This window comes from Saccostrea cucullata, unplaced genomic scaffold (genome assembly GCF_032062105.1).
Source record: "Saccostrea cucullata isolate Sc308-1 unplaced genomic scaffold, CSIRO_AGI_Scuc_v1 ctg303, whole genome shotgun sequence".
NCBI classification, from domain to species: domain Eukaryota; kingdom Metazoa; phylum Mollusca; class Bivalvia; order Ostreida; family Ostreidae; genus Saccostrea; species Saccostrea cuccullata.
The window spans coordinates 160,286-174,966 of NW_026928671.1; the positions used below are offsets into that span (position 1 = coordinate 160,286).

Sequence of the window (14,681 nt, forward strand, 5' to 3'; positions counted from 1 at the left end):
CATTCAAAAGATATGGCCAAAGTAAAAGTTTTTAATTTTTGTGTAACAAGGTCAAGGTCAGTCAAATTTGCAGAAAGGTCTTGTCACAAGGAATATGCATGTGTAATTTAAATCAAAAGTTATGAGCAAGGTTAAAGTTTTTGTTACTCTTCACAACGAAGAAAATTTATATAAAATGTCCACAGAAGAAAATTTACATAAATGTATCACTCCAGTAAATACAATCTAGTTTAGACAAGCATTTACTTTTTTAAGACCACTCATTGGTCAAGGTCTAGACTGGATCTCAAATTTCCTAGAACACAATGTTAGCTACATTTTTGTCTTTCCATGAGAATTTTTTTTTTACTATGATGCTCTAACTTTCATGCCTATGCAGGATATGAATAATCTGCTATCATAACAAATCTGGGTTTTGTTGGATGGACGTGCAGTGTGGAGTGGTCAGGTATCATGATCTGTTTGAGCTCAGGTGGTCGTTTGCTAAAGGCAGCCACAATAAAGATGAGGAAGGCTAACAGTGTGGCAACAAACGCCACAATACAGACATAGAGACACCACGATATGTTCCACTCATTCAGTGTTACATTGACGGAGTAGACAGACACACCAATGATGATACTCACAGCTGTAAAAAAAAATAAATACATATCACACACTTGATTAAGATTATGTTTGATTTATGAAATTTTTTTTTACTTGCTTTTATTTAAAAAAGAAATATACATGCCATGTTCTTAATTTAAAAAAAAAATACCAGGGGTATGTTGAATGTTGAGAACTTTTTACTTGTTTCTTAAATCAACACATATTAAAGTTTATCATTAGCATCAAAAAATAAATTTAGTACATGTGTATTTTGTTTGAACATAGTCTTTAAATTTATTCAATCCTATACTATGACACTTAAAAATAATCTTTTGCTTATTTTATATTGAAGAGTCTGTTGTCTAGATATAGTATTTTATTCTATGTCGAAAGACATAGGTAACCTTACCTGATACAAGGGAAGAAATACATGAGCAGGTCATCATGAACTTGTAATAGAGACCCAGGGAAATGTACATATATACAGGGATCGTAATGAGTGGCAGCACCATGAATATAACTCCAAGACTCTCAAAAGCTCGGACTACCTTCAGCCAATCTACAAAACATATATAAAAGCTAATCTCAAGGCTACAGTTGTGTCCCTGATATATTTGAATTTCCCACCACAAAGTTCCATAACTCCTAAAATACTTTTATAGTGAGGACTGAAAAGGAAGACTTGTTTAATACCTAAAATTAAAAATATCCCAGATCTATTGAATGGTAAGTGAATCACACTAAATTATACTTATAAAAGAATTTGAGTGGGTAGACGAGTTTCCATATATATTAAGAAATTTCTAAATAAAACAAGATCCAGTGTATTATCACAGCTATATGTTCGCATTTAATTTTGATTGACAAAATGCTTCTTTGAGAAGATGATGATGCCAAGATGCACAAAATGCCTTTCATTTTTTCATTTAATTATGGAGTGAGCAGGCGTGAAATTATTATTTAATGCATTTACCTGGGTGCAACCTCTTATCTGAATACCTGTGATGGTATTTAAATATCGATGAGGCATACATCTTCGTTATTCTTGCATTAGCTTTATGGCTGTTAGTGGACTTTGGTGCAAAACAATCAACAATTTTTGGAAATGTAAGCAAAGGTAATATCAAGGACAAATTTTGATCCCAGTTTGTTGGGTTTGTTGGGTGTTTTACTGTGTAATTTATGCCTAAGCCTAGGCATTACACTTTATATGGACATGTTTAAAAATAATGATAAAAAATAAGAAAAGAAATAGATCAGCGAATGCATTAACTGTGCGTCATTTTTTCACGTTGTAGTTTAAAGCAATATGAGCTGCAGATTTGTTGCAATATTGTAATTAACTACAGTATTTAAATGACAGAAAAAAGAACATTTATAAACTTCTACTCTAAATATTTTAGACAGAAGAACTATTTATATGCTTTGATTGAGGCAGAATTACTTTATTGTCGTCCTGTACAATATTAATTTGTTATACAATACATATAATACTTTACCTTCCTTTGTAGAAAGAAGAATAATTTTTTATATCAATCTCATTAAATATATTGGTTTAAGTTACATACAGATTCATCAGGTTTAAATTACATGTACATACAGATTTATCATAAAAGCATATTTTAACAGCAAAATTAATTTCTCCAAAGTGCAGCTCATATTGCTTTAAACTCGCATTTATATAAACGTATTAATTAATTGAACAATCTGTATATTGCCTCAACCATTGCCAACTTTTTTGACGTATTTTATATATAATAAATCCGAAAATAAAGTTTTCGTGAATAAAAAAAATTATTTACAGTAGATCCATGAGTGATAAACAAAAGATACATAAGACTCAGTAATTTTTTGAAATTAAAAAAATCAACGTGATTTTGGTAATTGTAAGGGTAGAATGTAAAAAAAAAAATAAAGGACAATGATAAAAATATGTGAAAATGCATGTATCACACTGAAAATACATTTATATTTGTACCGTGTAAAAATATATAACAACTGCGTGTGAAGATATAAATTTTATTCCACAGGCAAATCTGAGGTCGACTCAAAGGCCCTCTTTATATGCATCAGTCGAAAACGATATCAGTCGAAAAGGATATACTATACATGTATTTAAAAACAGCATTGTTACAACGCACTTTGAAAAATTACGCACTTTGAAAAAAATTTCAAAGTGTGTTAAATTTGGGACAAAGCTAACGCACTTTGAAAAATTTTTTCAAAGTGCGTATTTTTTTCAAAGTGCGTTGCCACACAGCATATAGAGACAAAAGGTTTATATTATTGATATCGTGTAGTGCATATTATACTATCAAAATAGAAAAAAGGTGAGTTTTGTCTGTGGTTCGATGACAATAATTTACAACATCTTCAGTATCTTAGGATGTTAGTATTCTCTGAGGCATTGGTTCACTCGTTAATTGAGAAATGGACCCCTTTTCACTTGGTAGTAAGTACTTAGCAGTCCACTCTTTGTCACCTCTGAGAGAACTGATGAATATCTTTCCACTAATTTAACGGCCAAATACCTCCGAACTTTCTAACGAAAAATCTTGGCTAATTGGCAACACGATATTTTTAAAAGTCGGGAAATTGACATAATGATTCTAGTGGACAGTATCCTTTATTCTTCGAGGACCGGTCTAGGTTATAAACTTATCGCCGTGCGAAAATCAGCGATAAAAAAGTTTGACATCTTAATAAAAAAACACAAACTTAAGATCCGAAGTATTGATATTTCTTAGTTTACTAGCTCCTATAAAAAACGTGTAATCTAGCTGCATCTGATGAGAATTATAAAATATCGATCAGATCCTTCAATGGGTGCGCGTTGACACTTATATCTTTATGTAAGTTTTTGAAAGGTTATGTACCGTCTTAAATATTAACTTTTTGAATATTCATTTGAATACAGACATCAACATGAAAGATTTGTTACCGTACGTCAAGATAATTTAAAAAGATTGCATCCACAACCACATACAAGTATTCAAAGGGATTTTCTTTCCTCATTAGTTTCTGTCATTTATGTTTTGTTTGTCAATAAATATGCATCGATGCTTCGATTTTTTATAGATTACTTTGAGACTTTCGTTGACAAGTTACACGTTACAAACACGCATATTAAGAATAAATTTACATATATGCTAGTTATTTAGAAACATGCAATTAGTCATATTTAAAAAAGCTGAATATTCCCATGAGAATCCGGAACATTCAAACTGGAGCATTAACAAGAAAAATGGTGATTTATTGAGTAATTTTTCAAATTAAATTTAACGTCAAATACCTGAAGTAAAATACTCCACATGGTCCTCCCTGTAACAATGCACATGGTAACTAAATTGACATCGGGCCAATCTCCAGAGGCCAACATCATAAGTCCCATCAAAGGCCCAGTAGGGCGCGGCGAAGCCCAGAATCTGAAATATTGCCCCGACCAAGAGGGCAATACATGCCATCATGGGCAAACTGGCCGCTCCAAAAAGTTTCCCCATGTCAAAAATCCAATTAATTTATTAATTAAGAACTAATTTCGATGCAGTACTTAGCGGAGTTAGCCAACAAATAAAGTAATGAACAGGTTTAGGATTGATTTTGTCGATATGTGAAAATTCTCGCGCCGTTGGCAGTTTGTGATGGAAAGGCTGTTGTGAGGAGATTGGAATGTTCAGGTGAGACAGCCCGTCACGTGATTTGGACCTGAATTTCAAGTCCCCTGTGTGGTTCCAATATTGAGAAAACTAACTCTGAATCACATTCTTTCTTGTCCATTCAAATCGAAAACCTTAATTATTTTTTACCCATAGTGATCCTCAAAAGGTTAAAAATTATAGCTGAACTAAATTTCATACACTGGAATTGAAAAGCGTTGCATGACGTTAGATTAGCATAATGCATTTCCATTCATAATTTTCACGTGTAAGGTGTGTTGTTTTTATTTAAAGAAAATTTGAATAACCGGTCTTTGTTAATAGTGACAAGCTTGTCCTCCTACAACTTCGTACAAAATAAATAAAGTAGCAGAAAGAAATTGATCAAACAGAAAGAAATTTATAAATGCAGGTGTGGTACTCAACGGTATAAAGTACATGCATGTACTTTAATTTACGTCAGTCAATACATGTATACAAAAGAAAATCAACAGTCATACATTGTAGTTACTATTATTAAATACCCATGCAACTTTTTTTAGAAGCAGAATTAGTATGTTCATCACTAGTACTTCATTTACTCCTTGCACATTTGTGTCACGAAAAAAAAATTCTGTAAACCTTTTTTTGTTAGACATTATTTCATTGCTGTATTTGGATGTGAGGGTGGAATGGGTGGGGTCGTCGTCAAAATGATAAGAATTGATGAAAGGTCATTTCTTATAGCTAAAACTCCGTTCTGTCACATGAAAGTACATGTACCATGCATATTTGTTCATAAAAGTTTCGAGTTCCAAACTGGTTTGTTTGACCACTTACAAATATACAGTTTATACTAAAACTATTCTGCTGTGCATACCAGCGTTACAAAAATGAAATAGAAAATAAGCGATTGGTCAAAATCAAGCTCATCGAACTATCTAGCTTTAATACCCAACTGAGGGAAGAAAAAAGCAGATGAATGGCCGCTGGGGAGGAATTTTATTCATCTATTAAGCCGTGATATTTGGAGTGGCATATTTAAACCATCGCTCTTTGGAATCAACAATCTACTGTAATTGATTTTCACAGTTTTATAAGATTTTCACCTTGCTGGATAAGGGTTTGAATCTGCACTTAGTCGCAAACATATGAATATGGGCATTGTAAACGTTAAATATTCCTCATACAAGGCCCTATACTGTTATCTGCTTTTAAAAAACGTAATTAGATTTTATATACCTCATGCAGGTATTTTATGTATAACACTTTTAAATTATTAAAGAGGTATAAATCTTATAACTGAAAAGCAGGTTCAAGAGGTACTCTACTGCCTATATGTCTGTGCATTATCAGATTCTTTTCATTGTCATAATACCACAATGTATTTTTTTCTGCTGTAACAGGAAAGGAGAAAATGCATGGCTAGACCGGGAATCGAACCCGGGACCCCTGTATCTCTAGTCAGGTGCTCTACCAACTGAGCTATCCAGGCCGATATCCACGGCCCTAACCATTACATTCCTCCCTCCTTAAATGGTCTTCGCCCTCGAAGACACAACCCAAGTTCTTATTAGTCCCTGGCAGGACTTTCACCTGCAATTCCAGGGGTGGTCAACGGCACCAAATCTGTAACAGGAAAGGAGAAAATGTATGGCTGGACCGGGAATCGAACCCGGGACCCCTGTATCTCTAGTCAGGTGCTCTACCAACTGAGCTATCCAGGCCGATATCCACGGCCCTAACCATTACATTGCAATAAATTGCCCTATGTTTACTTTGATGACACTGGTATAATTGAGGAAAATTTTATAATAAAATTGGGAAATACAAGTTTTGTGAGAGTATATCAGTGCAAATAAGATACGATTTTTATATATTCACCTTTTTTACTCAATTTAAAAATTTAATTACGAAACCATTACTTATTTGCAAATTTTTAACCCCCAAATATTTCATCATATTCACATAAGAAACTTTTCATTCATTTTTGTATAGAGATCTTGAATGACTAGATTATGTTAATCATAGGGCAGTTATATTAATACATGTCTTCCCACATATAAACATATAGAAACAAGATAAATATTTATAAAGAGGAAAGGTGTATTCATCTCATTCAAAGACATTTAATAAATGTCTGCACTTGATCATTGCATGTATCCATGGGGTCCATAGAAATCTAAAATCGGGATTGGGACTAAAACATTCATATTTCACAAATGCAGGGCCTTTCTTTGGGGTGAACATTTGACCTCTTGACCTTGCATGGGATCTAACGCACCTTTTGCAAGATTTTGCCTTGACTTTGACATTGGTCATAACTTTTGAACAGTTGGGGCTATAGCTGTCATACTTCACAAGTGCATTCAATGTAACAGATGCATGTACTGTATTGACCCTGTAGCATGGAATTATTGTTGTACATCCCCTCAATAGAAACCAAACCATAAACATAAAAAAAAAATAAAGACAAAGCATCAAGTAAAAATTTAATAGCATTTTGCAAATCATATTAAAAATTGTTTTTATTCAAGATTTCATCAAACTGATATTTCACATCTAAACTCCATTCAAATCAAGTCTATATAATAAATGGGTATTGTTTATAAGCCTTGAATAGCTCAAAAATAAACCACAGAAACTGCCTATGGCATACATGTTAACTCTCCCGATTTAGGCGGGAGTCTACCGCTTTTTCACTCCATCTCCCGCCTACCGATTTAATTCAGAAATCTACCGCTTTTCTACTAAAGCTTCATCTAAAGTATTTTTGGTTCGCTTGGGTATCCATTTTCGAAGCCACTCTCATAAAAGCTAGATATCGCGTGATTTGACTCGGAATCATACAAACGCTTTTTTGTACATAGATTTCAAGCACGGATTTGACAACGACAACAACATAAGACTAGCAGTGATTACATTGGTTACGATAAATTAATCAACATCCCTGCCATGAAAAAGGAGATACAGCTTTTAAGAATTAGATGAAAACATTTGACATCGTCTTTAAAAGCACAGAAGCTCACAACTTTATCAATAAAGTCAATAGAAATCACTCGATTGACCATTCAATGTGGCACATCTCTACTTTCGTTTTCGATTATCGCGGGAAATCTGATTTACATAACGAAAGATACGAACTTGTTTTAGATCTAGATTAAACCATGCCATCATTTGTTTTGTTTAAAAACTGAATGAACATTCAGAATTATTGCTTCTAGGCTATTTCAGCAAAGATCACTCTTCAAAAGGCTAAGAAAAGCAGCCAATCCAAGCAAAATGATGAGCATGAAAAATATTTGAATTTGTACAATTTATGTCAAACTTAAGGTGTTTCTGTCTTCTTCTTTGCTGTTGATAATTAAGATTAATTAGTGTAGGTACCTGATTTCATTTAAGGCTTATAATATACATGTATATTGCATGAAAGATATCGATAATCCAAGCGTAAACAACACGCGCGCAATGCTACCGCTTTTGAGGTCTGAATCTCCCTCTTTTTCATCACAATAGGTTAACATGTATGCCTATGGTATCAGATAATTATATAAATCCACTGCATTTAATTAAAGCAAAAATCCCAATTCATACTTATTACTAACAGTTCATAAATCATACATGAACAAACTGTCCTGAACACAATCTGGCATACATAGTATACAAGTATTCTGTAAAATCTGAGAATCTACTTCTTAAGGCAAAAAATGTCTCTCATTTAGTAATATCAGATATATGTTTCTTCTATACAAAATTCTACAAAGATAAAATGTTAAGCTAAATGTTATCCCTACACCATTTCATTGACTGGTAATAGAAATAAACAAGAGGCATACAAAATAATTCAACCTTGCTTCTTTATCAACAAAACATGTCCCTCCAAATATTTCCTTTTTTCTTAGCACTGGGTGTCCATTGCTGACATGCTTCTAGTGGTGGTGATTCTCTGAGGGAAGGAACTGATCACATGACCTCCATCCTCATCATCTGACAGGCTAATCTCGCTGTGATTGGTCGAGTTAGGAGACATGCTTCCCGCCCTCTTCTGAATGTCCAGTCGGTTGGGTTTGAGGTTGACTAACATGCAGTGGTGAGTATCTCCTACTGGTGACACCTGGGGATCGTCTCTATTTTTGTCCCTCATGATAATTAGGCTGTCATCCATTTCCACTGGGGACAATATGGGCATAGAACCTTCACTTAGAAAGCTATTGGAATCGATGAAAGTCAATGTTGACATGTCTGTAGAAGTGGACCCACTCTCAGACTGAGGTCTCTCCAAATAATCAAACTTCTTGGCTAAGGAACACTTGACATTCACATTAGAAACAGTGCAATAAATGCGCTCCTCACTATAACTATTGATAGTGTCATCTGGAAGCCGCACTAAGGATTCGATTGCTCTGGATCTTTTCTTCTTTGGAAATGTCCTAGGTGAGCACAGGTGCCGTTGCTCCATAAAATTCCTCTTTCTTTCTGTAAACACCATTCTTTTTGCCTCCCTCCAGAGATCTGTGGAGTCTGCTATTCCTTCTGGTGGGCTTGCGAGTGGATCTATAGACTTGCATGAATTTGATCCAGAATTCCTACGTTCTTTGAGTTGTTTCCCTTGATGACTCTCTACCCTGGGTGAAAACTTACTATAATTGATAGATTCCTTCTCTCCTGCCTGTAAATTTTCTTTGAATGATGTGCTACTTCTAAGGCGTCTGTTAAACAAGAAGGTTTTGCCTTTAAATCTGATTTTTAGTGTAGTTTTTCGTGGTTTCTCTCCACTTTTGGTGCTGTCTACTGCAGGAGGAAGTTCCACTTTCTCTTCCACTTTTTTCTCACCATTGCCATTTTCCAGCCACTGTTTGATTAGCATTTGATTTGGGTTCATTTTGTATCTCTTTTTCCCTTTTGAAGTTTTCCTGTGTTTTGAATTTTTAGATTTTTCATTTGAAGATTTTTTCAGTGTTGGTTTTCCATCTAATAAAGATGTTAGAGATCTGTCATTACAAGAATCACTGCTTTTCTGAAGAGCATTATCAGAGAGCAGTTTATCCTCAAAACAAACATCCAAATCCTGATTTAAAGAAATCTGTGGTATTGGAGTTTCCTTACCAGGAAGATCCTTGTTAGCACTTTCATCTGTATTGCTGAAGTTGTCAAGAGAGGTTACTACTAGCTGCTTTCGAGGAGGACATCTTGAATTTTTATTTTTACTAGTCTCGGCATCAGTTGGACGATCCCCTTGGACCAAGTTTTCAGACATACTGCTTGATTGCTGTAACTGAGAACTGCTTGTCACTGTTGCAGAGGCCTTAGACCTTTTTCTTTTTTTGGTTTCCATATCAACACTAGGACTGGTGTCATAGTTGTACTTAACTGAATTTCTTCTCCTCAGCTTTTTAGGTCTAAAGTCAGAATCTGAGTCTGAACTATCCACATCTGTCCAAGTCATATCGATATCTAACCTCAGAAGTTTGCGAATGCTGTCATGTTGCTTCTTTTTCCTCTTCATCCTCCTCCCTTCCCTTGTCTGTCCATGTGTGTCGTCTTCAACATAAGCGTATCCTTTCATTTGGGGTGGGGAAAAGGCTTGAGGATAAGACTTCTTCCTCTGAGGTTCCATTCTCTCTTCTACACCCACCACGTCAATCTCCTCATCCTCAGACTCTACAGTTTTACTGGCAGTCTGTTTTTTGTTGACCATAGAAGAAGCGACATTTGAACTTTTCTGCTGTGCATTAAACTGCAATTCTTTGTTGATAAATCTCTTTTTCCCACTACATTTGGAGAGCGATATGGGAGAGATAATACTCTCATGTTTTTCTGGAGACTCTAAAGGCCCTGCATTAAATGCCGACTTATTACAACTTCCCGGGCTCATCACTCCATCCATGGCTTCCGATCCGGAGAATTCGTCCCCTGACATCACATCTGGTAGGGCTGAAGGAGTGGTCAGTTTTCTGAAGCCACTGCCCTGTTGTTGGTATTCACTTTTGCCCTTGTTCTCCAAGGCAGGGTCTTCTTGTTTCTTGTTTGCTCTAGGGGAGGGAATCTTCTTCTTACATTTCCTCTTGATCTTTATTCCACGACAGTTATTCCCTGAAAAAGCATTGACAAAAATTTAACAAAATGACATCAATAGATTTTTAAAGATACACACATTTCAATTGATTTTTTACATTTCATGGCAAGAGATTACTTTTACCATATACTGTATATCAAGGAAACCATATAAACATTTAACAAAAAGAAAACATTATTTTCTACAATATGTTTATTTTCTACAATATGTTTTACACAGTAATGCATTATTAACACCAATGTCAAAAATGCATCCCCTTATCTTCTTTACTAAGATTCTTGAAAACTGTTTCTGCTGTTTACTAAAAATCTTCAAAGAGAGACATTTAAAAATGACTTCCTTTAGAACCAACAATTACAAACCAACACCTCTGTACCTCACAAACAAAATACTTACATTTTTCCTCTATTGCGTAGCAGTCTGGACACATGTAGTCATCAGGTCCTACTTTAATGATATTGTGACACCCCACATGTGAACCTGTGGATCCACACCAGTCACAAACCAAGATCTCCCACTTCCTAAAAAATCAAATGATCGTAAAAATCAGTATTTTCTCTTTAGTAGGAGCACTGTAAAAATGACTTGATATAAGACAAAAGGATTTTCTCTTTTACAAATTACTTAATTAACACTGGATCTACAATAACCTCAACTTTGGACGTATATTTATTGGTAATGGTAAATCAATACATCATTACATGCCGATAATAACATGGCAAACATAGTGCTAAAATCTAATTGAAGGACTTTTTAAGTCAATCTCATTTTATTTATCATAGGATTTGCAATCCTTGTCTAAAAAGGCTGTTTTCTACCAATACTACATTTGATAATACATGCACAATAATTTCCTTACAGCTTCTCTGTGACTTACCCTCCATCTTTGTTGTAGTCCCTCCCTTTGTCACAGTGACATCTGTAGGCATCACAGTGAAGGTACCTCTCCAACAGATCAGTGAAGGCATTAGGCTCAGTCTCCCAGGCTGCATCTCTGTCAAGTCATGTACAGTTGTAAAATACACATGGGTAAAAGACCAACAAATATACAGCTGATATGATAGGATAATATTGAAATTAAAGTAATGTTTTTTTTTAACTTGAAAGAAATAAAAATTGCTTCTTATAGATTAAAATTCCTTATCAACTTGTTTTACTGTAGCTGAGTTAAGCACTCACTGGTCAGGAATGTGGACTCCCATCCTCAGCATCTCCTCCTGGAAGTTGTCCTTGTTGTTACAGAGTGGACATTTAAAGAAATACAACCCAGCTGTTGTGGCATGTTTCTGAAAATATAAATGTATTGATACAATTTCTTTCATGATTAATAGCATTTTAGATTTTGCGATTTTGACATCATAGTCCATCACCTAATTTTTGTATTTTTTTTTTTTTAAATCCTCCTTGCATTATCTTCTTTAATTTATTTGAATATAGTGAAAACAATGTTATATTATGTATTGATATTACATGTTAAGGAAAAATAAAACAAAAAGAAAAGATAAACAAGCTTGGTTTACATAATACATGTAATTTACTTACCCCCCCCTTTTTTTTTACTATAAATCAACAATATACATGTGCCTACCTGTATGCATGTCCTGTGGAACCATGATCCTCTACAGCACGGTGATTTGAGTGTGTCATTTTGAGGTTTATTGATAACAGTGGTCATACATATAGCACACGTGGATACCTCAGCTTGTTCCTCTGGACAGGCTATCTGCAGTGGGCGATGGTCTGAGCAAAATGAACTGGAAATAAAGTTTTGATTTTATAAAATATGTGCATTGCGTGGCCCCCTTCACAGATAAAAGTTTGAAATATTGCTCCACAAGGTCCCAAAAAGTGGTGTGAAAGCACATACCTAAATGTGTCAAAAAACTGGTGCAGCGTTTTGCTTTCTATCCCACAACTGTAGTGAAACACTGTCCGACATTTTCCAACCACACAACCAATGGTAGCACCTTTGTATTTACAAAACGTGCATCTCTGAAAAATAAAATAAAATTTTTATGACAGTCCAATGATCTACTATTCTCTTTTAAATATTTTTTCTTATCTTGTTACTTCTTTTAGTTTATAGTTGCAGGTTTTCAACATTTTCAAATCATAAAACACACTTTTAGTACAATGTAAATATTTGCTCATTTTCAACAACTTCACATTTCATTTCCATGCCCATAATTTTTTTCATTTTGTATACAGATTGATTCATTCTACGAGTAACCAAAGAAATTATGTCTCAACAAACAAGTAAAATTTTGCTTGCCCATGAACATTTACTCTCACAATTTAAAATGATTCTGAAGTAAACATATAATATTGATATGAAATGTCATATAATATTGATATGAAATGTTTCCTCAATGACAGCTCTACTGACCAGCCTTAGCCCCCTTTTAAGCTCCTTCAGTACGTCGGCTGGTAGAAAGCCAGAGATTCCATCTTCATCACTCTCTCCTCGCTGACTCAAGCCACTGGCAAACAGCTGCAAAAAAGATACAAGATTAACATTTCACTGGATATGGTCACTTTTCACAATCTGATACATTCAATTCTTTTAATAACTTGAATTTATATACATTTTCAAAATAAATGCAAAAAGATAATAAAACAAAATTAAAACGCTGTATTTGGATAATTAAACTTTGGAGGTGGACTCAGTATGGATGAAGAGAGGCTTACCATACAAAAATAGTGGAGTGTCAGTCCAAATTTCTTTATGTATTTGCCATATTTCTCCTCATTATCCTCTGACTTCAGGCAAAACAGGCACTGATTCTTGTTAAGCCCTGTTTCAGAAAAAAAAAATGCTGTGAAAAATTTTGTGTCTGAAAACTGACTATGTGAAAATAAAATGTCCAAAAGTTTATAGTTAAGGAAATTAAGGAATACAGAAATTAAGTACAGAATTTAAATATTTTACCCCCTCCCCCAATCCCACTTAAAGAAAATAATCAAATAATCACAGTAAAGATTCCTAAACACTATGTTGATGTAATTTCTCATATTAAAAAAAAATGTGATTTACCAAGTGCTTTACGGATTTCATCTCCATCTTCTTTCTTCTGAGCTTTTGCCATCTCTGATCATTATTTATCAGCCAGACATTCTACCTAAAATCATATCAATCAGAAATATATTGTGATGCAAGTCACTTAACAATTTATAACAAATTCAGTTTATAATAAAACAAAACTGTTTTTCAATAGCACAATGCTATACATGTTTAATTATATTTTTATGCCTGGTAAGAGATGAAAATAAATTCATTATATACACTGTTTCATATGATATTGAAAAATAGAAAGAGGCCTATGGATGGTTTATTATTTAAATGTGGGAAAAAAGATGTGAACCTAGTATTTTTGAAGGAGAGGAGAAATGCATGAAGGAAACTATATGACTTGACCAGAATTTGAACCTAGGACCCCTGTATTTCTAGTCAGGTGCTTGACCAATGAGCTTCCTAGGTGCTATCCACAGTCAAAGCCTAATTTCTACATTCCATCACATTATCTTTTGACTGTCCATGTTCCCTGTCAGGACTTATTTATTTACACACATCAGTAACCTAAATGAGGGCTAGGCCCTTCAAACTGGCCAACAAATGTAGTGAAAAAGAAAAAATGCACAAAGAAAATATAAAATAGACCTAGTTTTGAACCCAGGACCCCTTTATTTCTATCCAGGAGCTCTACCAATGAGCTATCCGCTATCTTAGTCCCCTTAGAAGGTCCCTTATACCCAGGCTAATATAATTATTCATGGTCCGTTATGGCCTGAAATTTTATACAAATGTTATCTGCAATTCTATAGCAGGACAGCAGCTGATCGAGACTGAGCTCTGGTAGAAAAGTCTATATTTAATTTGCTGATAGTATTACAATGCAGTGATATTAACAGTTTTGAAGCAATACAAATTGTTCCTTATAAAGTTATAGGTAGAAAGTATGTATATATTATAATATAGATTTGTCCTGCACTTGGCTTTTAAAATGATTTGCATCTTACCAAGTTTTCACAATGCACGTAAAACTAAATAAGTATAAACTTATAGAAACTTCAGATGACATGTCATATATTTTTCTTAAATATCAAACAACAACCCATGCATCATGGCACCTGGCATGAATGCATCTCGTGGTAGGATGCAGCATAAACATCGGCATTCTAAATATACCTTTCATGTACCTTCAACTTGATTGTTCGGTGCATATAAACAATATTCAACAACTATATATCTTATATACATAAAAACATACCATTAAACCTTATTTAAATACAAAAGTTGAAACATTTTCAGCAGCGTTTTAAACCTACAGGCGGGTACAGTCACGTGACAAAAACTTCCGGTTAATAGAAAAGTCAACCTTTAC

The 14,681-nt window shown here is 34.3% G+C and overlaps 2 protein-coding genes across 2 annotated transcripts; both read right to left on the reverse strand.

The window, feature by feature from the left end:
- Positions 1 to 260: 260 nt before the first annotated feature.
- Positions 261 to 4,446, reverse strand: LOC134278362 (uncharacterized). The gene is made up of 3 exons (XM_062760684.1): positions 3,881 to 4,446; positions 998 to 1,147; positions 261 to 628 (listed from the first exon to the last, which is right to left on the reverse strand). Exons 1-3 carry the CDS (start codon positions 4,086 to 4,088, stop codon positions 372 to 374), a joined length of 615 nt encoding a protein of 204 aa, XP_062616668.1. The 5' UTR covers positions 4,089 to 4,446; the 3' UTR covers positions 261 to 371.
- Positions 4,447 to 7,756: 3,310 nt separating this feature from the next.
- On the reverse strand, positions 7,757 to 14,655 carry LOC134278374 (uncharacterized). Its single transcript, XM_062760695.1, has 10 exons — positions 14,568 to 14,655; positions 13,334 to 13,418; positions 12,988 to 13,094; positions 12,686 to 12,790; positions 12,167 to 12,291; positions 11,888 to 12,053; positions 11,479 to 11,585; positions 11,177 to 11,293; positions 10,696 to 10,820; positions 7,757 to 10,316 (listed from the first exon to the last, which is right to left on the reverse strand). The coding sequence occupies exons 2-10, from the start codon at positions 13,383 to 13,385 to the stop codon at positions 8,122 to 8,124; spliced, it is 3,099 nt and encodes a 1,032-aa protein (XP_062616679.1). The 5' UTR covers positions 13,386 to 13,418; positions 14,568 to 14,655; the 3' UTR covers positions 7,757 to 8,121.
- Between the last annotated feature and the right edge of the window lie 26 nt (positions 14,656 to 14,681).